Source organism: Rhizophagus irregularis, chromosome 32, assembly GCF_026210795.1.
Source record: "Rhizophagus irregularis chromosome 32, complete sequence".
Taxonomy (NCBI): domain Eukaryota; kingdom Fungi; phylum Glomeromycota; class Glomeromycetes; order Glomerales; family Glomeraceae; genus Rhizophagus; species Rhizophagus irregularis.
The window spans coordinates 1,863,469-1,888,688 of record NC_089460.1 but is presented as its reverse complement, the minus strand read 5'-3'; the positions used below and the strand labels follow the sequence as shown (position 1 = coordinate 1,888,688).

The following is a 25,220-nucleotide window of genomic DNA, read 5'->3' as shown; positions in this document are numbered from 1 at the left end:
TGGTACTAGTATGCATTACACTTTTTTTGGATACTATATATAGGGAATACTATATATAGGGATGTACCATACAGCCCTCATGTTTTTTTATAACAGGTTTTTAATTAGATTCATAATCTTACTCAAAATTTATCGCTATCTAAAAGCAAAATACCAAGTCATTTCGTAATAATTAATTAATTTTTATAAATGAATAACATAGTTATTGCAGTAGGTAGTAAATATACAATACAAATAATGGTATTTTACTTATTTATTATTTTATTTCTACTTAAAGTAAGCCTTATAAATAAAGATTTATGCAATAGTTTCATAGCTTTAAAATTTATAACCTAACATCAAGCAACAAGAATAATGCCAATTAGTTCACTACGGCTGCCTTACAGGTAGTTACGGGCAGTTGGTAATGTCGTTTAAACTTAAATATCTGTTTCTTTTTAATAATAAAGTAAAAAACACTAAAATTATGGAAACTTTAAGATAAAGTCAACAATTATGAAAAATTATTTCGTTAAATTTTTGTGATCTTAATAAATATTTCTGAGTGTAACTGAAGGCTTTATGTTGTGCACAATGCTTTTTTAGGTTTAATGTGTAATATCACTTGTGTACATTTTTAAATTTGCCAATTATCATCTTTTAAGTGCACGTGTGCATATGTTTTTTTTTAAATTTTAAATTCAGGATCTATATTAAAAAAAGAAAAAAAATAAATTTATAAATACCCCCGTTCATATAAATACCCTGCATTGATGCATTCATTTTCTAAAAAAACCCACGAAATTTGTAAAATCATGAGATAATGTTTCACATATTCATAGTTTGGTAAACAATTATTGTTTTTTCTATTGTTCTTTATAGTACATTAGATATTTAAGAACTGAATCAATTTTTTTTTTTTGGTTAATAACTTTAAAATATAATTTCATTACTTTTATTAAATAAAATAAACTTTAGGTAAATACGGAACTCACTAAATACGTAAATGATCATCATAATATAATTGATGTCAAAAATAGCGTTGTACTAGCTATATAATCGTATTTCGTATTTACATAACTCTATTGGTGTATTCTCTAAATAAGAGAAAATTTATAAATATACAAAAATTTCAGAGCAATTCTGCATACAGGTATTTGTTTTTTCAAAGAAGAAAATATTACAAACTGTATTGTGATAAGAATGAATATTGATAACTTTATAAAAATATTTTTTTTGATGATTTTATCAACCGAAATTGGACAATCATTAATTCCGGTTGAACGTTCTGCACTAAGTTCAGTTCTTGTAGATAAGAGAATATATTTTTTGGGGGGAGAGTCACTTCATAGTCCAAAACCATCATCAACATTAGATCAAATATTATATCTCGATGTATCTAAATCATTTAATACAGTCAATCCACCATTTGAAGAAATAATAAATGTACCAATTCCATTTGGAAGTTCATATGCAACAACATTTCTTAGCCCTCAAAAAAATGTAATTTATTTATTTGCAGGAAATATGGTGGATGCGAATACAAAAAATCCAAGTCTAGAGTTTTATAAACCAGTTTTACATTCATATAATCTAGAAACTCGTGAATGGACCGTACCAATAACAAATGGATTCGAACCAACAAGAAGAAGAGCAATTAATGGTGTCATTAATAAAGAAACTGGAAAATTTTATGTTTTTGGTGGATGGGAACAAATAAATGGTCAAAATAATTATACAGTGTATAATGATATGATTGTTTTTGATACTATTTCTTTAACCTGGTCAATAGGCTCTACAATAAATGCTCCACTTCCCCGTACGTACTATACTGCTACTTTGTTATCTAATGGAATTATTGTTTTTATTGGTGGAAAAGATAATAATTTTCGTGATGTTGACATAAATCAGGTAAATAAGTCATAAATATTATTACTTTTGTAAAGAATATAATATTTAAAATTATTTAATTACTTTACAATAAATTTTAAAACTTACTAGCTTGCCCTTTATGATACGAAAGTTGACAAGTGGTCAATAATGGTAAACTAAATATTTTATTTAATGAAATTATTTTTTAGATTTATTATTAATTCTTCTTTTTTAGACGGCACGAGGTGTTACTTTGGAAAATCGTGGTTTACATTCCGCAGTTCTAAGTAAATATTATATTATATTTTATACAAATCTATAAATATTAGTTAATAAAGTTTACTTATTTTAATAGCACCAGATGAAAGAATAATTATTTTTGGTGGGAGTAAAGACTCTAATGAACCAGTTTTAAATCAACTTGCTGTATTAAATACAAAGACGACACCATATGAATGGTCAATTCCACAAGTTTCTGCCATAGATAATATGCCTTTAACAACTTCTGCACATTCGGCTACATTAGTTGAAAATTATATGTTTATAAATTTTGGTAAATTAATTAATTTAAGTTCAGTCTTTTAAGAGGTAGATTAGATACTTATTCATAATTCATTTACTAGGTACCATACCAAATTATTCTAAAATACAGTTACTACCGTTTTTTTATATTCTTGATATAAGAAATTTTACATGGGTAACACATTTCGAACCTGAAGAATCACCAATTGTTATCACCAGTGTAAACAATTCACCAACTAACTCAACTAACTCACCTGATTTAACTACGGAAAAATCTGATAATGGTAAACAAATTGGTATTATTATTGGAACTATCGGTCTCAGTGTTGGTGTTGGCACTGTTGTTGGACTTTTAGGTTATAAATATTATAAAAAACAAAAATATAAGCATACTATACCTACTGCTGGGAGTCCAATTAATTAATCAAAAATTATAAACAAATATTATACAAAATAATAGAAGAATATTCTTTTCATTTCCATTGTATAACATCAGGAGAATAAATTAAGCGTAGATCTACAAAATAATACACGTGTGAAAAAACTACGCAACGATATACGAGTGTAAAAAATTTAGAGGAATTTTCAATAGTATAAAATAGTGTATTTTTAAAAATGACGTAGTTTTCTTAATAGTAAAACTGAATGCATTTTATTATTTTTTTACTTACACTAAGAGTCGAACTGAATACCTTACCGGCTTACCTCACGAACCGGATACCTCAAGATAAACTATTAATATTATATAGTTATCCGATGGAAAAGAGTGAATAACATTATTTTCCATCGGATAAATTTTATATCCGAGAGGCCTCTATGATCATGTTTATCAATAGCCTAAATAGTCTAACAAAGTATAATTTTTATCACCTTTTTTTCTTTCTTTCGTTACCATTTTTTTTCTTATCATTATTTTCTTACAAATTTATAATGAAAGTCAAACAGCAACTCCTTAATAAAAATAAAACTACATTAAATAAGGCAAATATATTATATATTTAACTATTGTTTTTAAGGAGGGTAATTTTACATTTAATAACTGTACTTTTAATTTTCCACATTAATTAGCTTATATAATTGATAATGTATATAGATATATTTTATTGCATGTATAATTATTAATAAAATAAATTTCATATTCGATATTGCATATAAAATACTATCGGATAACTATAAAATTTTACTATACATGATCCTATGGAATATCGAATATATTAAGTTATCTTTCGCTATATATATAAAGTCATCAATTATGTCATTAAATTTTTGTGACGAAATCTTCTGACCATTCTATGTGTAACTGAAGGTAAAAACATTTAATTTATATTGTGCACATTGCTTTTTTAGGTTTAATGTGTACAAAATTTAATATCACTTGTGTAAATTTTTAAATGTACCTTTTAAGTGCACGTGTCATATGTTTTTTTAAAATTATAAATTCAGGATCTGTATTAATAAAAGAAAAAAAATAAATTCATAAATATCCTGTTTAGATAAATACCCTGATTACTGACGATTATCTTGCATTGCATTCAGTTCGGTAGAATGGTAGATATGGTAAATACGAAACTCTCTAAATACATAAATGATCATCGTAATATAATTGATCCTTTTGTATGTCACAATAGTGTTGTACTAGCAATATGATCATAACTCTATTGGTGTATTTTCTAAATAAAGAGAAAATTTATAAATATACAGAAATTCAGAGCAATTCTGCATACAGGTGTTTTTTTTTTCAAAAAAAAATATTACAAACTGTATTATGATAAGAATGAATATTAATAACCTTATAAAAATAATTTTTTTGATAATTTTATCAACCGAAATTGGACAATCATTAATTCCGGTTGAACGTTATGCACAAAGTTCAGTTCTTGTAGATAAGAGAATATATTTTTTTGGAGGAGAGTCATATCATAGTCCAAAAAATTCATCAACATTGGATCAAATATTATATCTCGATGTATCTAAACCATTTAATACAGTCAATCCACCATTTGAAGAAATAATAAATGTACCAATTCCATTTGGAAGTTCATTTGCAACAGCATTTCTTAGCCCTCAAAAAAATGTAATTTATTTATTTGGAGGAACTATGGTGGATACGAATACAAAAAATCCAAGTCAAGAGTTTTATAAACAAGTTTTACATTCATATAATTTAGAAACTCGTGAATGGACTATACCAACAACAAATGACGAAGTAGCAAGAAAAGAACGAATTAATGGTGTCATTAATAAAGAAACTGGAAAATTTTATGTTTTTAGTGGATTGGAACGAACACCTGATCAAATTTTATTTTATACTAGTATTATGATTGTTTTTGATACTATTTCTTTAACATGGTCAACAGGTTCTACAATAAATGCCCCATCTCCCCGTTTAAGTTATACTGCTACCTTGTTATCTAATGGAATTATTGTTTTTATTGGTGGAATTGAAACTAATGATGTTGACATAAATCAGGTAAATAAGTCATAAACATTATTACTTTTGTAAAGAATATAATATTTAAAATTATTTAATTACTTTACAATAAATTTTAAACTTAGCTTGCCCTTTATGATACGAAAGTTAACAAGTGGTCATTAATGGTAAAAATATTTTATTAATGAATTATTCTTTAGATTTATTATTAATTCTTCTTTTTTAGACTGCACGAGGTGTTACTTTGGAAAATCGTAATTCACATTCCGCAGTTCTAAGTAAATATTATATTTTATACAAATTTATAAATATTAGTTAATAAAGTTTAATTTTTTTTCTTGTTTTAATAGCACCAGATGAAAGAATAATTATTTTTGGTGGGCTCTAATGAACCAGTTCTAAATCAACTTGCTGTATTAAATACAAAGACGACACCATATGAATAGTCAATTCCACAAGTTTCTGCCATAGGTAATAAGCCTTTAACAACTTCTGCACATTCGGCTACATTAGTTGATAATTATATGTTTATAAATTTTGGTAAATTAATTAATTTAAGTTCAGTCTTTTTAAGAGGTAAATTGGATACTTATTCATAATTCACTTACTAGGTACCATAACAAATTATTCTGAAACACAGTTACTACCGTTTTTTTATATTCTTGACATAAGAAATTTTACATGGGTAACACAATTCGAACCTGAAGAATTACCAACTAACTCAACTAACTCACCTGATTTACCTGTGGAAAAATCTGATAATGGTAAACAAATTGGTATTATTCTTGGAACTGTCGGTCTCAGTGTTGGTGTTGGCACTGTTGTCGGACTTTTAGGTTATAAATATTATAAAAAACAAAAATATAAGCGTGCTATACCTACTTCTGGGAGTCCAATTAATTAATCAAAAATTATAAAACAAATATTTTATTAATCTAGTGTGCAAAAATGTGGTATATCTTTCGCTATAATAATACTTATATATACTGTATATGAAAATTGGTTGGTATACGATGTTCTTTTTAACTATGTTGTCCAAAACTATAATAACAAGATCATATCATTTAATGTATTTTGGTTTTAAAAAAAAGTATAAATCAAATTATTGTATACTAGTAAAATCAAATAAAAATTTTCCCCAAATCCCATTGCGCCTTATGCAATATTATGTGTACTAAGATTAACTTAATAGGGTAATCAAATCTGCTATTTTTTTATAATATAAATTTAAATTTTGTAAATTATTTTGAACAATATCTTTTTAATAACTAACGTAATTTAAATTAATAATCAATAGTTTATTAGATGCATCTTATTAAGAATAAGAATATTTTTAATATTTTTATAATAAGTTCATGAAAAATGGATCAATCGGTATTGATAAAGTTATGGCAGTTTGACAAATCGAATCTTGTGTAACCTGACCTCCCCTGTGATTAAAATTTGAGTTTCATATCGAATTAATATTTCAATATGCCATGATTAAATTAGAATTTACAGTAATCAAACTACATATAAATTATATAAATTCCAATTACTAGTATTTTTTCACCACCTTAAAAATAAGAAACAAGTTTAAATAGTATTTTTTATCAAAAAATTTCTGGATTTTACTTCTCTCATTCATATATATCACCATTCCATATAGCAAAAAAAAACTGAGCTGATGCTCCTTTTTTGGACAAATGTCTCTTGTTCAGGCGAATTGATGTTTTGCGAAGTATTTTTATTTAGTTGATGTTAATGGCGATAACTAATGGAAATGCAATACTTTATTAAAGTTAATATCGCTTTTTGTTATCGAATATTTTATGGAAGGTATCTTGTAATTTTTAATTTTCCAGTTGTTCTCAATTTTTTTTTAAAATTATTTACTCACTAGGAGAAATCATTATAAATCGTAATACAAAGTTTGCATAATTAAAAGTTGCTTCGCTAGCACAATTACATGAAGCTAAAAGTTTAATTTGTAAATACCTATACATGGGCGTCCTTAACGTACAGTGAGGGTGTACGATATTAACGTACAAACTGGCCCGAGTTTAAGAGTTATGCACTTGCACGTGATAGCGTTAACGTTAATTCTGTACTTTAATATCGTACACCCTCACTGTACGTTAAGGACGCCCATCATTATTATTGTACAGATTCGAAATTAAGCGCAACACTGGCCCGCATTATGCCAATTTTAGTCAGAATTTGGCCGGAGTTAAGTTCAAAAATGGTGCAAAACTTAAACTGAAAAAATAAAAATAATAAGAGAAAAATTATTAAAAAAAAAGGAATAAAAGATGCCTACCGTAGCACCGCAGTATCGATCTGATCACTGATCCAAACCTAAAGGTGAAAGAACGAAAAAATTAGGAAAAAAACATTATCATATAGATTATGAAGGAAATAATGAATTTTTTTAAAAAAAATCACCCGATCGACCCCGAGGATGGTATGATACTAAACTTTTTTCGTTAGTATTATAAAAAAAATCATGGATGATCAGACTGATCGGTGAATCAGTGATCATCAAAACAAAATTTTTTACATAACTTGGTTATTGCCGTGTGTTGTTACGCCACATGCCCACATTACATGTTATTATTAAAGTGCTTATTTTGCGATTTTAAAACATTTTTTTACGTGTCTAAGAATATATTTATTTAAAGAATTAAAAGAAATGACTAAAAAATGTAATGAAATTAAATCGCCATGTTTTTCCAGTTCATGTTATTGTAATATTTTTGCTCTTGAATTAAGTAGATTTATAATGATACCCTCTTTGCCGGCTTATTCTGCTATATAATTATAAATTAAAGTTCTGTATATTAGTGTACAAATACTAGTTAAAAAAATTTATTCTATAATAAGAGAAAATCTAAAATGTTTTCCTTTAATTTACCTATATCACCTTAAAATACAGTATAAATGACAAAAATCTTAGGCCATTTTCATTAGTATTCTCCATTAACAATAAAAGAAATCAGTTCACCTCTCGATAACGTATAAATTTCACTGACAATTACCTCACCGATGACAGACGTTTCACCGACAGGGTTAGGGTTAGGTAAGAAATTAAGGAAAGGATTAGGAATTAGGGTTAGGTAAGTTAAGCATAGCGAACATCTCTATTTTATCACAAATTTGCCGATCATTTGCCAATCATTTATTTGATCTTATCACATAATACATATGTCGTGACAGATCAATTTTACACAATAATAAATATAATAAGTGTTTAAAATTTACAAATAACTTCACAGAATTTTAATTTTATTAAAAATTTATATAAAACATAAAAATTAATACAAATACTAATAATTATATTAATAATTTAACCCATGTTTAGTATAATATTTCAAACAGATTATCTATATTACTTACTATTATTTCTAAATTATTTTCAATATTCTCATCATTATTATCTTCACTTAAACTATTATCATCTTCATCTTCAACTAAAAGTTTTTCATTATCTTTAATGATGTAAATAATCTTTTTTATTAGAAATATATTAATAACAAATAATTGGCTAATTTCTCTATAAGCAAAAAACCTGCATTATGGGTCGAAACCTTGCATTATTTTTTTTACAGATTATATATAATAAAAGGAATGTTCATGCAAAATTTCAAGTTTCGGCTTTGCGTATTCGGCTTCGGCCTTCAATTTTTATCCCGAAACTTCAAATTATCACATATTAATAATTTTGCATATAAAAATTAAAAATTATATAAATTATTTAATTTAAAGTTATACAACAATAAAAGGTGGCATATTTTATTTTTTTCCTATTTAGGCATTTACTTTGCCTTGCACTTTTTCATAATTTAATCATTTTTTAATAAAATGAAACTTGTGATCGGCAAATGATCGTCAAAGTGATATAAAGCATGTTCGCTATGCTGGTAAGTTAGGGGATTAGGATTTAAAAACTGTCGGTGAAATGAGATGAAATGATTGTCGGTGAAAATGGGCCAGACCCCGACATCTTATTACAATTTTGTCGATCATTTGTCGATCATTTATTCAATTTTATCACTTCGCTATAATTACTTCGGTTGAAAATCCTACATAATAATAATTTTACAGACAGCTTATTTAAATTTACGGCATATTAAATTTTATCAAAAAGTATTCTTTAAACAGTTCATAAATTGTCTATATATGTATTTTAATAATATTCATAAACATTTGCTCAATGATAACTTTTTGATTACCTACATGATTATTTTGGTCATTGACTCTTGAATACCTAAATAATATATTTTGAAAATTTTAAGTTTCGCCCGTAAATCTGTGGCTTCGCCCGAAGCTTCAAAAGTCAAATTAGCAGATGATCGGCAAATATCTAATTATTGAAAATTTCGGTTTAAGTTAACTTTGACAATGTAATTTTTTTTGCCGTAAAACTTTTGTAATATATTTTTCATAAATTATACTGCCAAAAAAACATTTAGTATACCCGAGCATTTTATGGCTTTAACCGTATTATAGTGACATTTATTATATGATCGACGAATGATCGGCATTTTTCAGAATGACAAATTGAAACCCGGATACTAACTAATACATTGCGTTTACTGTACCATACAGAACACTTACGTTAATATGTTCTTTTATTAATCAAATACAAAATCATTATTGCTGTCTAACGACAATACTTTATTAAATAATTGATTTCTGTAAATGAATAAAATATTTTTAGTTATTAATAATAAATTATGATATTGATTTGTCAAAAAGAAAAATAGAGTATTTTAAAGAAAAGAAAAGAATAATACAAATACAATTCATTAAAAGACTAGGCCACGCAAAATAATATTTTCAATGTTACGTAAACCAAAAAATATAAATAAAATAAAAGTTACCACAGGAGATATATAGATATATCACGATTAAAATTATAATTAAAATTCAAAGCAACGGTGCCTCACCACGGCTACAGGAAGTTACGGAGCAGTTAGTAAATATATGTTAATAGTGTTTAAATCTAGAGTTGCGGTTGTATTATTACAAATACAACAATACAGCGTCGTCCGTGACTCTATTTTTAATCTAATAAAAAAAATACTAAAATTATGGAACATCCTTCATACTTTAAAAGGTTTAATCAAATAAAAAACAATTGCTAAAAATTATTAAGTAATAATAAGTATGTTGTACTATTTTTGTGTTGACAATATCGTGTAAGTGAAACGAATTGTTGTGCAAGTTGTCCCCTTTTTTATAAATTTCACAAATGTGACACCCATATTGCAAGTCACGAGATATTAATAACACCGGAGATGCCTTTCCGCATCAATGTAGTATGCAGTGAATAAAAGGAAAGGAATTGCATTGTTTGTTTACTCAGTATGCTCCTACCCGTTTCATAATAAATCGTATTTACATAGCTAGTCAAACTGAATACGTATTTTTTTTTTCTCAAAAAAAAAAGAAAGAAAATATTACAAAAAAAGTATTATGTTAAGAATGAATATTAATAATCTTATAAAAATATTTTTTTTATTGGTAATTTTATCAATAGAAATTGGACAATCATTAATTCCGCTTGACCGTTATTCGACAAGTTCAATTCTTATAGATAAAAAATTATTTTTTTTTGGAGGAGAAACAGTTCATAATCTAAAACCGTCAACAACATTAGATCAAATATTATATCTCGATGTATCAAAACCATTTAATACAGTGAATCCACCATTTGAAGAATTACCAAATACAATTCCATTTGGAAGTTCATATGCAATAGCATTCCCTAGTTCTCAAAAAAATGTAATTTATTTATTTGGAGGAATTACAGTGAATGTAAATACTGATTTAGATGATTTTAAATCAATTTTACATTCATATAATTTAGAAACTAATCAATGGACCATACCGACAACAAGTGGAATTGCACCTGGAAGAAGAAGAGAAATTAGTGGTGTTATTAACAATAACACTGGAAAATTTTATGCTTTTGGTGGACTTAGTGATCAATTTACTGGAACTCCTAATAATACCATAGCATTGAATGATATGAATATATTTGATATTAATACTTTAGCTTGGTCAAAAGGCTCTACAATAAATGCTCCACTTCCTCGTGCGGACTATACTGCTACTTTGTTATCTAATGGAATTATTGTTTTTATTGGTGGAAGAGAAACTAATGCTTTTCGTGATGTTGACATAAATCAGGTAAATAAGTTAAATATTACATATTTCTAAAACTATATTATCTAAGAATTGATTAATTCACAGTAAATTTCAATTTAGCTTGCCCTTTATGATACGAAAGTTGACAAGTGGTCATTAATGGTAAAACTAAATATTTTATTTAATGAAAATTATTCTTTAGATTTATAAATTTTCTTTTTAGACGGCACGAGGTGTTACTATGGAAAATCGTTTTTTACATTCCGCAGTTCTAAGTAAATATTATAGTTTATACAAATTTAAAAATAACAATTAGTAAGATCCATTTTTTTCCCTTGTTTTAATAGCACCAGATGAAAGAATAATTATTTTTGGTGGACGTAAAGTTCCTAACGATGATCCAGTTTTAAATCAACTTGCTGTATTAAATACAAAGATGACACCTTATGAATGGTCAATTCCACAAGTTCCCGCCATAGATAATATGCCTTTAACAACTTCTGCACATTCGGCTACATTAGTTGGAAATTATATGTTTATAAATTTTGGTAAGTTTATTAATATAATTTATATTCAGTCATTTAAGTATATTGAATAATCATTTACTGTATAATTTATGTACTAGGTCAAATAACTCCAATTACTAATCCTCAAATACAGTTACCATTTTTTTATATTCTTGACATAAGAAATTTTACATGGATAATACAATTCGAACCTGAAAAATCAACAATTGATACTACCAGTGTAAATAAATCACCATCTAACTCAACTAGTAACTCACCTGATTTACCTGTGGAAAAATCTGATAATGGTAAACAAATTGGTATTATTCTTGGAACTGTCGGTCTCAGTATTGGTATTGGCATTGTTGTTGGATTTTTAGGTTATAAATATTATAAAAAACAAAAATATAAGCATGCTATACCTACTGCTGGGAGTCCAACTATTTAACCAAAAATTATAAAACAAATATTTTAAGATTTTATACACCCTTCTTCATATTCTGAATGTTTCGATTCTTCAAAATAATAGTAAACGTGCCATAGAACCCACGGCTGGGGAAATTCAAAACTAAAAATACTAATTGACCTATAAATTTTACATGAATAGTTATTTATAATATCAAAGGATTTTGATTAATTTTATAATAAAAAAAAAATGTGTTTATAGAAATTAATTAATTATCTAAGGGATTGATTTTAGTTAGGACAACAGAAATTTAAAGTAAGATTTATATTAAATAAAATTACTATATCTTCATCCCTTTTCAGAATGTCTAGATCTATGTACATACTACTATATATGGAGACCGTCCAAAATTTAACATCACTATTTTAAGTAAATACTCAACAAAAATGCCACGTGTCAAATATCATTCACGATTAATGTCGTACTGCATTACTTAAATTAACACAGGTATATTATAAATACCTAGTTTAAAATTATATACTACCGCCCATATGTAAAGTATTGGGATTTATTATATGAAGATTTTAATTTGGTTTATAAACATGCTGATTCCATTTAACGATAAATATTTTACATGGGACTTTACATGGGGTTACTGGAGTATTTTAAGCAGTGTGATACGGTATAGCAAATCTACTATCTGAGAAACTGAGTATATTCAATTCCATTTCTCAAAAAAATATAATTTATTCAATTCAATTGGAAGAGGAAATAAATTAACATTTATCGTAAAGCTACAAAAGTATTAATAGTTTATTCCGATAATTGTTCGAAGCGTAGCTAAAGATATGCAATATTATGCAAGTGCTTGTCTGCACGCGTCTCATTACCAATCAAACGATTTTAATAGTAAATTTGTACGCGTCCTTGATTTAACGTTTTATCAACTCTTCGATTAATACTTTGTAAATAAAATATATATTCATTGACTAATTTTCTCCTTGATTTTATCATAACATTATTTAATTATAATAATATATATACTTGTCATTCATGTATAAATATATATACTATATATATATATATTTACTAGCTTAATTTTGAATTTTACGTTTCAAACTCTTTAACGGTTACCGTTTTCTAGTCAAGTAACAACTAATTTGGGATTCAAGAAGAATTCGATTTATTAGATTTTTTTCGTCAATAGTGATATCATATTTAGCTACATAGTATAATAAATTTTTTATTCAGTTCACGAAGGATATAACTTTAGATGATATTGTACAAGATATATTATTTTGATGATTTTTACTTCAAAAAATTGTCAAGTTGAAGATTTATTATCAATATATAAATAGGATGATTATTATACAAATTGTTTAAATTTTACGCATAGTCTGAATATAGATTAGCATTCGTATGACGCAGTATTTACGATAGTATTATGTCAGCCAATTTTTTTAATAAAGTAAATCACATAAATATTTCTCAAAGACATTTTTTATACCTCAAGTCTAATCAATAATGGTGAATAACTCAATTCAAAAAAAACATTCTTTGTCAATTTAATTATTACAGTATTTCCAAATTATTCTACGTGTAATCGAATTACAGTAAATCATTTATGAATTAAAAATTCAAAATTCAAGATTTTAGATACCATAACAAAAAAAAAGTTAAGTTTATATTCAAGTGGAAATATTTTTGATTATTAGTATTTACTAGAGTATTCATTACTACGCGATCTACTCCTTCATAACAACTCAGATATATAAGGACCATTTTACAGGATAATGAATTTCGGGAGATCAGTCAATAATATTTAATTCTCATGGAACATTAAATTTAAACTTATTATAATATTGAAAAATAATCACAAATAGAATCACATAATAATAGGATATTCGCTCTCCGTTATTTTCAATAATGAGTTCACAGCGTTGCTTCATTAGTTCATTGAACTCACCAAATCCAAAATTACGTTAAGAAATTCTTCGGCAATGCGGCTAATAACTGGCTAGCATGTTTAGGTTGTTGAAATCGGCCCATGATTTCAACATAAAATTCCGCATTCATAATTTGGTGGAAGCAAACCAAATTTGTTTGCCTGCCGTGCAAAATCCGCAACATTGGCCACTCTCCCTTATATCGACTTTGCACAATATTTCTGAAGAGTTAAAGACCGTTTTATCTTAGATAAACATTGATTTTGTTATATTTTTCATTGGATTCAAATGACTTGATTATAATAAATAGAGAGAAAACCTATAAGAGATGAGAAATATAATATAAATACCTATATCTGTGTCCATAACTTTTTTTAAATTTTGATGGTCAAAAATTTTCGGAGCTTGCTTTAAAAAAAAATCAATCGTGAGGTACAAATTAAAATTTTTCATTTAACGTACTTCCGATTCAAACAAAAATCCAATTCATTTACCTCTTGTAAAAAATAAATATTTGTTGTAGTTATTTAAGGATTCCGATTTGTCAGTTATTACTTATTAGATAAAAATCATGTTTGTATAGTCAAGGGAAGAAGTAAAGAAAAGCCGTTTATTTATTAGAACATGAAAATGTACCATTGGTGGAAGGAAGTCCACAATAATCCACGGGAACTCGTCCCTCCCTCAACTGTACTCGGCCCTCAAGTTTAGATTAAGGAACTTCCTCGTCCGAAAACGCGTTTCAGCTCAGTGTTTCCGTGACCACGTGGTCTCGCCACTACCCATCGGTTTTAAACTCGTTAAAACCTTCTCAGAACTCGTCTGCTGGATTAGCCATGGAGTACACCGGCACCATCTTAAAGAACGAAATAATACTTATTATAGACATGATATATCAACTAAACTGTTTTAAGCAGCAAAGTTGTCGATATTTTTCGTCAAAAGTGACTATGAAAATTACATGAACGGCCCGTTAAATAATAATACTATCAGCTATTAACTTACGTATTTAACCATCCAATAATAAATAAATATTTATTTATTTATTTTATTTTTTATATACAGCAACAAATTCAAATCGCCGTAACACGGGTCACCGTAATTATTGATCAATTAATAGTTTATTTGTCAAGAAAACAAATAGGAATTAAGGAATTTAACGTTACCCCTTTAGGGTCCGCTAATAGGATACAACATGATACCTCCTCCATAAGTACGCGTATGAGGGGATTTAACGGCCAACCTTCATTATAATTTAATGCCATTAAATTATAATGATTCGGTGTCCTGAAATGATGGTGTGTTGTCACTTATTAGTAAGGAACAGGTCTCTTACCTCCACCTTTATCAAACCATGTAAATTATATCAGATATGATACTAAAAGTAAACGCAACTCTCACATAGCACTATACAACACCAAAAAAATTTCTAGCCAGCCCAAGGGAAGGGAGAGGGTGTGTATGCGAGAGAAACAGAAGGATATTAACCCAACGAAACAAAAAATAATATATAAAAAAAGTTAAAAACATAAAATATAAAACTTTTTAAAAGAAAAAAGGAGATAGAAAACTACGAGCGGAAATAAAAAAGTAGTTTATTTGGTCATTTGTTGGAAATTATGAGTGAGAAGGAAGAGAAGGAGCGGGAAGAACAATAAAGTCGTTCCGATAGGTAAAAAATTTATTGTTATCCATAGTTCTATAGTTGAGATTGTAAGTAAAATTTAAACGTGTGTAATATTTTAAAGTCCGATTATAGGATTTGCTTTTATAAAATGGGTTGTTTGCATGAGACGGTTGAGACGTCTTTGATTTTATAGGTATTCTGAGATGATCGGTAGATCCTGCCGAATCAATCCAGGTCAACGTGATATAAATAAAAAAAAAATTGATTTTTATTTAATGCGCTTACGGACCGTCCTGACAGCCTAACGCTGGTCGTTTGATCACGTGTTCGGGCATAACTCTGCATAACTCTGGCCAAACTTGTCGTGCAAGTGGAAATCACCCGTCGGGAAATCGTGCCGTAACCGTATAATGACAGTATTTATAATTTAAAGAGAATTAACTTTTATCTAAGATTATGGACTTCGAGTTTACGGTACTTTATATTTTAATCAATTAATTTTAAATTATATCAAAATTAAAGAATGTGGATTTGTAAGCCGTGATGGCGTATCTTTCATGGAATTCTAGAATTTAAATCGGAATAAATTTAATGTAATTAAAGTTTATAACCAAAAGAAGAGCACTATGAAAGTTTCATTCTTTTCCAAATTTAAAGACAAAAAAAAGTTAAAATGATAATATCTTGAATAAACTCGGAAATAGTTCTAATAACAACACTAAAATCAAGAATAATACGTATACCAATTTGATGAATTAGTTGGTGTTATGTATTAGATGTTTGTTACAATGTAATTTTTTTATGTCAAATATATTGAAAAAAGGGAATCTGCATCTGAGAATTTGGTGTTAATACTTAATACACTTTAGAAAATTATTTACAATTTACTTCTTATAATGGTAGACGATAATTAATTATAAACATATAATTTTCGATTAAGGCCACTGCATGGGTTCTTATTCATCAGGAACCTTCAGTTGATTTTTATAATTGAATAGTACACGTGAGTACTTTGTGAGGAACCGGATCTTTAGTACCTGAGTACAGTATTAATCAATTTTCACAAAATTCGACTTTGAAAAGTACCGGGTACTACCTGCGATCAGATCACCATGAGTGGTGAATATGAATAACACTCGGGTCTTAATCATGGGGGTACTATTTTTGGGGTACTGTATGCAGTGGCCAACGGTACATCAATTGTCGGTAGTGCAGCATCTTAAAGCAGAAACTTGTGGAATTGGCCATCTATGTGGTATTTTGTTTGTATCTGATACAGTAAGTTGATTTAGAACTGGTTTATTAATCCCACAAAAAATAATTGATCTTTCATCTAGTGCTATTAAAACAACTTATTAGTTGTAATTTGTATATTTACTTCGAACTCATTATTAAAAGAAACTACATTGATGCAAAGTCAAATATTTAAGGAATTTGTACAAGCAATTTAAAATTCCTAAAAGTCTCTTATACTATATTAATCTTCTCCTTAATTGAGCATTCAAACAGTTTGAAGATGGTTCATTTTATAATACGAGAATAATTTAAAATTATTAGATATACAATATTCAATAACAAGAAGTGATATTATCTTTGAGATGTAAATATCAAAGGTTCTTAAGCTATTTCTATCCAAATTCGTTTTCATTCTTTAATTTGATACTGTTTAAAAATTAATTGATCATTATTTTTTTGATTTTTTTAAAAAAATATAAAGAAAAGTACTTTGAAAACGTTCCTTCTTATTATAGTACCCGAAATATTATATATTATTTTAAATTTCGTCTAGATGAGTTTGATTAAATAATAAATCATTAATATAAATAATTGCTTGTTTTCTTATAAAATGAATAAAATATTTCAAAAATAAGCAAAACCATAAATTATAAAATCATAGAAGTCAGTCAATAATGTCTTAAGTTTGGATTTGCCCAGATGTAGGTATAGCACGATTGTATTTTTGTTTTTTATAAAATTTATAACCTAAAAATCCAGCAACAGTAATAATAACAACACTAAGACCAACAGCTCCAAGAATAATGCCGATTTGTCCAGATTTTTCCGCAGTTAAATTTGGTGAAATACTAGTTGACGATATAGGCACAGTAGTAATTGGTGTTACAGAATTAGTAGTAACTGGTGATTGCTTAGGTTCGAATTGAGTTACCCATGTAAAATCTCTTATGTTAAGAATATAAAAAAATGGTTTCTGTAATTCAGAATTTTGAATTTGATAGTTTTGTCCTAGAAAATAAATAAATACTCAATTTACATCTTAAAAAGTTGAATATAAATTGTATTAACTGTAATTAACTTACCAAAATTTATAAACATATAATTTTCAATTAATGTGGCGGAGTGTAATTGAATTGATTCAGGTGGTGAAGAATTTAAAGCGGAAACTTGCGGAATTGACCATTCATATGGATATGTTTTTGTATTTAGTATAGCAAGTTGATTTAAAATTGTTTCATTCATACCTTTACACCCACCAAAAACAATTATTCTTTCATCTGGTGCTATTAAAACAATAAGTAAAAAAAAGAAGCTTATTACTAGTTAGTAGTTGTTATCCTATATATAAATTTGTACTAGTGAATATAATATTTACTTAGAACTGCAGAATGTGCATTACGATTCTCCAAAATAACACCTCGTGCCGTCTAAAAAAGAAGAGTTGTTAGAGATAAATGAATAAAATTTTCATTAAAATAAATATTGAGCTTACCATTGATGACCATTTGTCATTTGTCGTATCATAAAGGACAAGCTAATTTGAAATTTACTGTAAATTAATTAATTCCCATATAATGAAGTATGAATATTTAATTTATTTACCTGATTTATGTCAACGTCAACAAGATTATTAGTTTCTCTTCCACCAATGAAAACAATAATTCCATTAGATAACAAAGTAGTAGTAAAGTCCATACGAGGAAGCGGAGCATATATTGAAGAACCTTTTGACCAGGTTAAAGAAATAGTGTCAAATATATTCATATCATTCAGTGCTATAGTACTCTGTGATCCAGTTTCTGGATCAATTGCTCCACCAAAAACATAAAATTTTCCAGTTTTATTGTTAATAACACCATTCATATCTCTTCTCCTTCCAGGTGCGATTCCATTTGTTATTGGTATGGTCCACTCATTAGTTTCTAAATTATATGAATATAAAACTGATTTAAAAATATCTAGATCAGTATTTACATCCTTCACAATTCCTCCAAATAAATAAATTATGTTTTTTTGAGGACTAAGGAATGCTGTTGCATATGAACTTCCAAATGGAATAGTTTTTGATATTTCTTCAAATGGTGGATTTGCCATATTAAATGGTTTGGATATGTCAAGATATATTATTTGATCCAAATTTTCTGATGTTTTAAGACTATGACCCGAATACCCTCCAAAAAAAAATAATTTTTTATCTACAAGAACTGAGCTGTGTGCATAACGTTCAACTGGAACTAATGATTGACCAATTTCAATTAACAAAGTTATCAATAGAAGTATTTTCATGAGGTTATTAATAATCATTTTATTATAATATTTTTTTGTAATATTTTCTTTTTCTTAAAAAAAAAGTACAAAAAAATGTACATGTACCGTACGAAGAAATGTACTGAAATTCATTTATATTTATTTTTTTTTATTCTCTATTTAGAGATTACACCAGTGGAGTTGTACAACGGAGGTGTCTAGTATTATTGTTACATGCACAGTAGTACTCAAATATAATACTACATACAGTACGTATGGGCGTATGGCGCTACAGAATAGTACCCTTAGTGTATAGTGCCGAGATATTAATAATGTATCATTCACAGTTTCCTGCAGAAGAAACAATATAAAAGACCTGAAAAGTATTTTGTGCCAATTTGGCCAAAATTTGATATTTGGTCAAAGTTATTCCCTGTATGATAGTACCCACTTCACATAGTTCTTCCCGGGTACTATTCAAGCTAACTTGGATAAGATCCGGAGTATTGTATGCAGCGCTATACGGTACTACTATTTATGTGCTCCGTATACGTATACACACCCGCCGTAGTACTCACTAATGCATGCCAGGTGATCAAAAATTTGCCAAAAAGCGTGAATCATTTAAATTAAAGCTTATAAATATATAAAGTTACACATGTAACAGCTTGATTAATCGTATCTTATAAATTTTTTGAGTGTTGCGGTATCTTATCATAACTGAATTGATTAGAAACTATAAAGTACTATAATTGTACTTAAAAAATAAAACAGATAGATAGCATTGCAAATGCATTCATAACTACTATCTGCACCACGCGAATACAACATAAATTTTCAGATTAAAAAACGATTAGCCGAGGGCCTTCACCGATTAATCATCGATTAAAAAAACATAGAATTTTTTTGGATGCAAATTATATCAATTTGTTTTTACTCATATATTTAGTGGTAAGGAAGTCATATTAATTAATCTTGTCATTAAAACATTCATACAAAGTTCGGTTATTAAAGTTTTAATTCTGAGAGCACATGACCGAAATCATACACCCCGGGCAGACCGAATTATGATTTAGATAATTTTCCGATTTCTGCGTCTTTAATCGGTTAATAACAGGGACTATTGGAGCGTCCGAAGCGTTTAAACAAAATTACATAACCTATTTATTGACACACGATATACTAGAATATGATTGGTATTTAACCGCGTGCGGACAGACAAGAATTCAGAATGGAGTGTACGCTTCAATACGCGTTTGATAAATGATAACAATACATTCTAGCCATTATAGAATAATGACAAAATGTAGAAATTTTTATATGAAAATTTTCTATTGTTAAATTTATCAGTATTCTATATGTAGATCTTAGTTGATTTAACAAGAAGTTAAAACAGTTTCAACAACGTTCCTTTTTCAGTTGCTTTAATTATAATTCTGTTAAAATCTATCAATAGTTAAGTCAGCATTACTATTAAAGACAGAAGAATATTATGAATAAACCCGGAAATAGTCCTAATAACAACACTAAAATCGACAGCTTCGAGAATAATACCAATTTGGGGAACGGGAAAATCATGATCACAGTGACATCGTGAAATAACATTTATATCACGGTTCCACATAGAACTTTCAATATACCTTTTTAAACTAATAATGAATAGACTTTATTCTATTAATATTAGATTTTTATCCAATATTGATAGACTTTTTATCCATCTTTTTAAACAAACATCACCCGTGAGAATATCAAGAAAAGAATCGTAGGATAATATTATAATAATTAATTTACTATACTAAAATTATAAACATAATTTTCAATTAATGCAGAATGTAAAATAATCAATCGTCGGTGGTGCAGTATTTTAAAGCAGAAACTTGTGAAATTGACCATTTATGTGGTTGTGGTATTTTTTTTGTATCTGATACAGTAAGTTGATTTAGAAGTTAGAACTGGTCCATCATCAATCCCACCAAATAATTAATCTTTCACCTAGTGTTATTAAAACAACTTATTAGTCGCAAATTTTAGGAATTTATACGAGCAATTTAAAGTTATTACATTATTTAAGTTAGTAAAGTAGACTTTTAGGTACGTAGAACACAATCATGTAGAGCTACGTAGAGCCTCAATTTTCATATACTATATAATCTTCTCCTTAACTGAACATTCAAACAGTTTGAAGATGATTTATTTATAACACGAGAATAACTAAAAAATTAAGAGATATATAACAAGAAATAATATTGTCTTTAAGATATATATAGACAAAGGTTCTGCTATTTTCTTAAATTTGATACTGTATAAAAATTTTTTTTTTTAATTTTTTGTTTTAAAATATAAAGTCCATAACTTTAAAAACGTTCCTTCTTATGGCACGCACCCGAAATATTAAATATTATTTTATATTATTTTAAATTTCGTCCAGATGGAATTTAATATAAACAATTTCTCGTTTTCTCACAAGATGAATAGAATATCTTAAAAATAAATCTTAAATTATAAAGTAATAAACCAATTAAAATTTATATAAAATAATAGAAGTAATGTATGTTTTAAGATTGAATTTCTCCAGCAGTAGGTATAGCACGATTATATTTTTGCTTTTTATAAAATTTATAACCTAAGAATCCAGCAACAGTAATAATAACAACACTAAGACCAACAGCTCCAAGAATAATACCAATTTGTCCAGATTTTTCTGCAGTTAAATTCGTTAACGAAGTATTTGTTATAGTCGCAGTAGCAATTGGTGTTACAGAATTAGTAGTAACTGGTAATTGTTCAGGTTGTTCAGGTTCGAATTGGGTTACCCATGTAAAATTTCTTATGTCAAGAATATAAAAAAATGGTTTCTGTAATTCGGGATTTTTTAATTCATAGTTTTGTCCTAGAAAATAAATAAATACTCAATTTACATCTTAAAAAGTTGAATATAAATTGTATTAACTGCTAATTAACTTACCAAAATTTATAAACATATAATTTTCAATTAATGTAGCAGAGTGGAAATAAATTAATGGTGGTGCAGAATTTAAAGCGGAAACTTGTGGAATTGACCATTCATATGGGTATGTTTTTGTATTTAGTACAGCAAGTTGATTTAAAATTGTTTCATTATAACCCTTACACCCACCAAAAATAATTATTCTTTCATCTGGTGCTATTAAAAAATAAGTAAAAAAAGAAGCTTATTAGTTAGTTGATATCATATATATAAATTTATACCAGTGAATATATTATTTACTTAGAACTGCAGAATGTGCATTACGATTTTCCAAAATAACACCTCGTGCCATCTAAAAAAGAAGAGTTGTTAGATCTGAAGAGATAAATGAATAAATTTTCATTAAATAAAATATTGAGAGCTTACCATTGATGACCATTTGTCAATTGTCGTATCATAAAGAACAAGCTAATTTGAAATTTACTATGAATTAATTAACTATTACCTGTTAGTAAATAATACAAGCTGTTATATTTATCTTATTTACCTGATTTATGTCAACATCAACAAGATTATTAGTTTCTCTTCCACCAATGAAAACAATAATTCCATTAGATAACAAAGTAGTAGTAAAGTCTACACGAGGAAGTGGAGCATATATCGAAGAACCTTTTGACCAGGTTAAAGAAATAGTGTCAAATATATTCATATCATTCAGTATTATAATGTTCTGTGATCCAGTTTCTGGATCAATTGCTCCACCAAAAACATAAAATTTTCCAGTTTTATTGTTAATAACACCATTATTTCTCTTCTCCTTCCAGGTGCGATTCCATTAGTTATTGGTATGATCCATTCATTAGTTTCTAAATTATATGAATATAAAACTGATTTAAAACTATCTAGATCAGTATTTACATCCTTCACAATTCCTCCAAACAAATAAATTATATTTTTTTGAGGACTAAGAAATGCTGTTGCAAATGAACTTCCAAAAGGAATTGTTTTTGATATTTCTTCAAATGGTGGATTTGCTGTATTAAATGGTTTGGATACGTCAAGGTATATTATTTGATCCAATATGACTGATTTTTTAAGACTATGATCCGAATGCCCTCCAAAAAAAAATAATTTTTTATCTACAAGAACTGAGCTATGTGCACTACGTTCAACTGGGGCTAATGATTGACCAATTTCAATTAACAAAATTATCAATAAAAGTATTTGATTGAGGTTATTGATAATCATTTTACTATAATATTTTTTGCAATATTTTTTTTTTCTTTTTTTTTAAAAAAAAGTACATGAAAAATGTACATGTACTGTACGAAGAAATGTACTGAAATCTTTATTTATATTTATTTTTTACTCTTTATTTAGAGATTACACCAATAGAGTTGCGAGTACAGCGGAGGTGTTAGTATTATTGTTACATGCACAGTAGTGCTCAGATATATTACATACTGTACGTATGGGTCGTATGGCACTACAGAATAGTGCCCTTATATAGTACCGGGTATTAATATATCATCCACAATTCCTGAAAAGTATTTTGTGACAATTTTGGCCAAAATTTGATATTTGGTCAAAGTTATTCCCTGTATAGTACCCACTCTTCATATAGTTCTTTCCGGAAATTATTCAAGCTAACTTGGATAAAGACCCGGAGTACTGTATGCAGCGCTATGCGGAACCACCATATTTGTGAGCGTGTCACAACTCTCAAAAATGATGTGCTCCGTATATACACATCCGCTGTACCGCTGTATTACTCTAATGCATGCCAGATGATCAGGAAGTTGCCAAAAATCTCTTATTAAATTAAAGCTTAAATATATATATATATTTGTTATATAATATAAATGAATCTTCAGATCGTGAATACTAAATTATTTTTACCTTAAGTTACACATGTAGCTGCTTGAAATATTTATTAAAAGAATGTTTCGTATCTTGAAAATTCTACCAGCTAATTATTTTTGCAAAAAGCAAAATTTGTTGCGGTATCTTATCATAACTGATTAGAAACTATAACTGATAAAGTGCTATAAGATATTTTATAAATTTTGTAATTTAAAATATATAACAGGTAACATTGGCAAATGCTCCAAACTATCCGCATCACACGAATGCAACATAAATTTTCACCAATCTTATATGAATAAATAATTTTAATCTACAAATTTAATCGATTATTTATGTGTATTGTACATCACTTGACTTTTAATATTGTTCACAATCACAATAAACATTTATAGTTTTCCAATTCTTGATGAAATGAACATCAGAAATAATAAAGATTTCGTTAGTTTATAATATTAGGTGTGATGTTAACTATTGGCAAAAATAAATTGAAGATTTATTTACACTAATGGAGATGACAGATAAATATCAAACACTAAATTCCAAATTCCATTTTTAAAGAAATTAGAAGTTGGAGCTGACAAAAAACTTTAATCGATTAAAAACCGATTAGCTGAGGGCCTTAACCGATTAACCATCGATTACTAATATTAAAGATATAGATTTTTTTGGATACAAATTAATTATATCAATTTGTTTTTACTATATATTTAGTGGTAAGGAAGTAATATTTCTTATCATTAAAACATTCATAAAAAATTCGGTTGAATTTGACGAAATCCTACCTGGGCGGCTGGGCCGCACCAAATAATCTGACCAAAATTATGATTGATAATTTTCCGATTTTTGAGATACCTATGCTAATTAATCAATTAAACGTTGATCGGTTCTAACCTCTAAATTTACATAACACAATTTGAACATAAATAACTATCAATACTGTAATATAAACTAATCTAATATATGTATAGATGCTAAATCGCTAAATACTGTATGGGGTCGCTCAAAATCCTGAAAATTAATAGATCCCAATCAGATACAATCACGACATTCATAATCCTAAAAAATTAACAATTCCTAAATTTTAATATTCCTGAAATTCATTATCCCGACATTTAGTAATGGCAACTTAAATTTCTCCCTTTTTTTAACCATCAACCGCGGGTACGTTTCACAGTAAAGAGTGAGTAAAAGAGGAGAGGAAGCGGTTAATATGGTATGTGAACCACATGGAGTGTTTTTCTTTGAAACCAAATGTTAAAATTGTTTTAACATTTAACATTTTAGTTTTAGCCAGTGTAATAAAGTTAAAATGATAGTTTGTTTAAGTTAAAATTAACTTTTGTATACAACACGCATTTAATAACAAAAGTTTCTTACTAATAACAATTTTTTTATTGTTAAATTTATCATTACGTAAAAGAGTCTCCTGTCTGTAGATCTTAACAATTGTAATTATATTCTGTTTTGGGGATTTCGTAGTAGATCCGCTAAACGTGTGAAATA

The 25,220-nt window shown here is 27.6% G+C and overlaps 5 protein-coding genes across 5 annotated transcripts; 3 read left to right on the top strand and 2 right to left on the bottom strand.

Annotated features, from left to right (window-relative positions):
- Window positions 1–1,218: 1,218 nt before the first annotated feature.
- OCT59_023200 (uncharacterized protein) lies at window positions 1,219–2,797 on the top strand (the record flags this gene model as incomplete). Its single annotated transcript, XM_025324513.2, has 5 exons — window positions 1,219–1,890; window positions 1,981–2,022; window positions 2,087–2,138; window positions 2,207–2,404; window positions 2,475–2,797. The coding sequence occupies 5 exons, from the start codon at window positions 1,219–1,221 to the stop codon at window positions 2,795–2,797; spliced, it is 1,287 nt and encodes a 428-aa protein (XP_025185749.2).
- A 1,341-nt stretch (window positions 2,798–4,138) lies between these two features.
- Window positions 4,139–5,980, top strand: OCT59_023199 (uncharacterized protein; the record flags this gene model as incomplete). Its single annotated transcript, XM_066150603.1, has 5 exons — window positions 4,139–4,843; window positions 4,930–4,971; window positions 5,031–5,082; window positions 5,276–5,344; window positions 5,416–5,980. 5 exons carry the CDS (start codon window positions 4,139–4,141, stop codon window positions 5,706–5,708), a joined length of 1,161 nt encoding a protein of 386 aa, XP_066006617.1. The 3' UTR covers window positions 5,709–5,980.
- Window positions 5,981–10,261: 4,281 nt separating this feature from the next.
- OCT59_023198 (uncharacterized protein) lies at window positions 10,262–12,212 on the top strand (the record flags this gene model as incomplete). Its single annotated transcript, XM_025314151.2, has 5 exons — window positions 10,262–10,978; window positions 11,057–11,098; window positions 11,160–11,211; window positions 11,284–11,484; window positions 11,562–12,212. The coding sequence occupies 5 exons, from the start codon at window positions 10,262–10,264 to the stop codon at window positions 11,888–11,890; spliced, it is 1,341 nt and encodes a 446-aa protein (XP_025185747.1). The 3' UTR covers window positions 11,891–12,212.
- A 5,124-nt stretch (window positions 12,213–17,336) lies between these two features.
- Window positions 17,337–18,961, bottom strand: OCT59_023197 (uncharacterized protein; the record flags this gene model as incomplete). Its single annotated transcript, XM_066150602.1, has 3 exons — window positions 17,337–17,665; window positions 18,033–18,084; window positions 18,260–18,961. The coding sequence occupies 3 exons, from the start codon at window positions 18,959–18,961 to the stop codon at window positions 17,337–17,339; spliced, it is 1,083 nt and encodes a 360-aa protein (XP_066006616.1).
- Window positions 18,962–21,459: 2,498 nt separating this feature from the next.
- Window positions 21,460–23,099, bottom strand: OCT59_023196 (uncharacterized protein; the record flags this gene model as incomplete). Its single annotated transcript, XM_025331571.2, has 6 exons — window positions 21,460–21,794; window positions 21,870–22,067; window positions 22,152–22,203; window positions 22,278–22,319; window positions 22,399–22,668; window positions 22,770–23,099. The coding sequence occupies 6 exons, from the start codon at window positions 23,097–23,099 to the stop codon at window positions 21,460–21,462; spliced, it is 1,227 nt and encodes a 408-aa protein (XP_025185745.1).
- Between the last annotated feature and the right edge of the window lie 2,121 nt (window positions 23,100–25,220).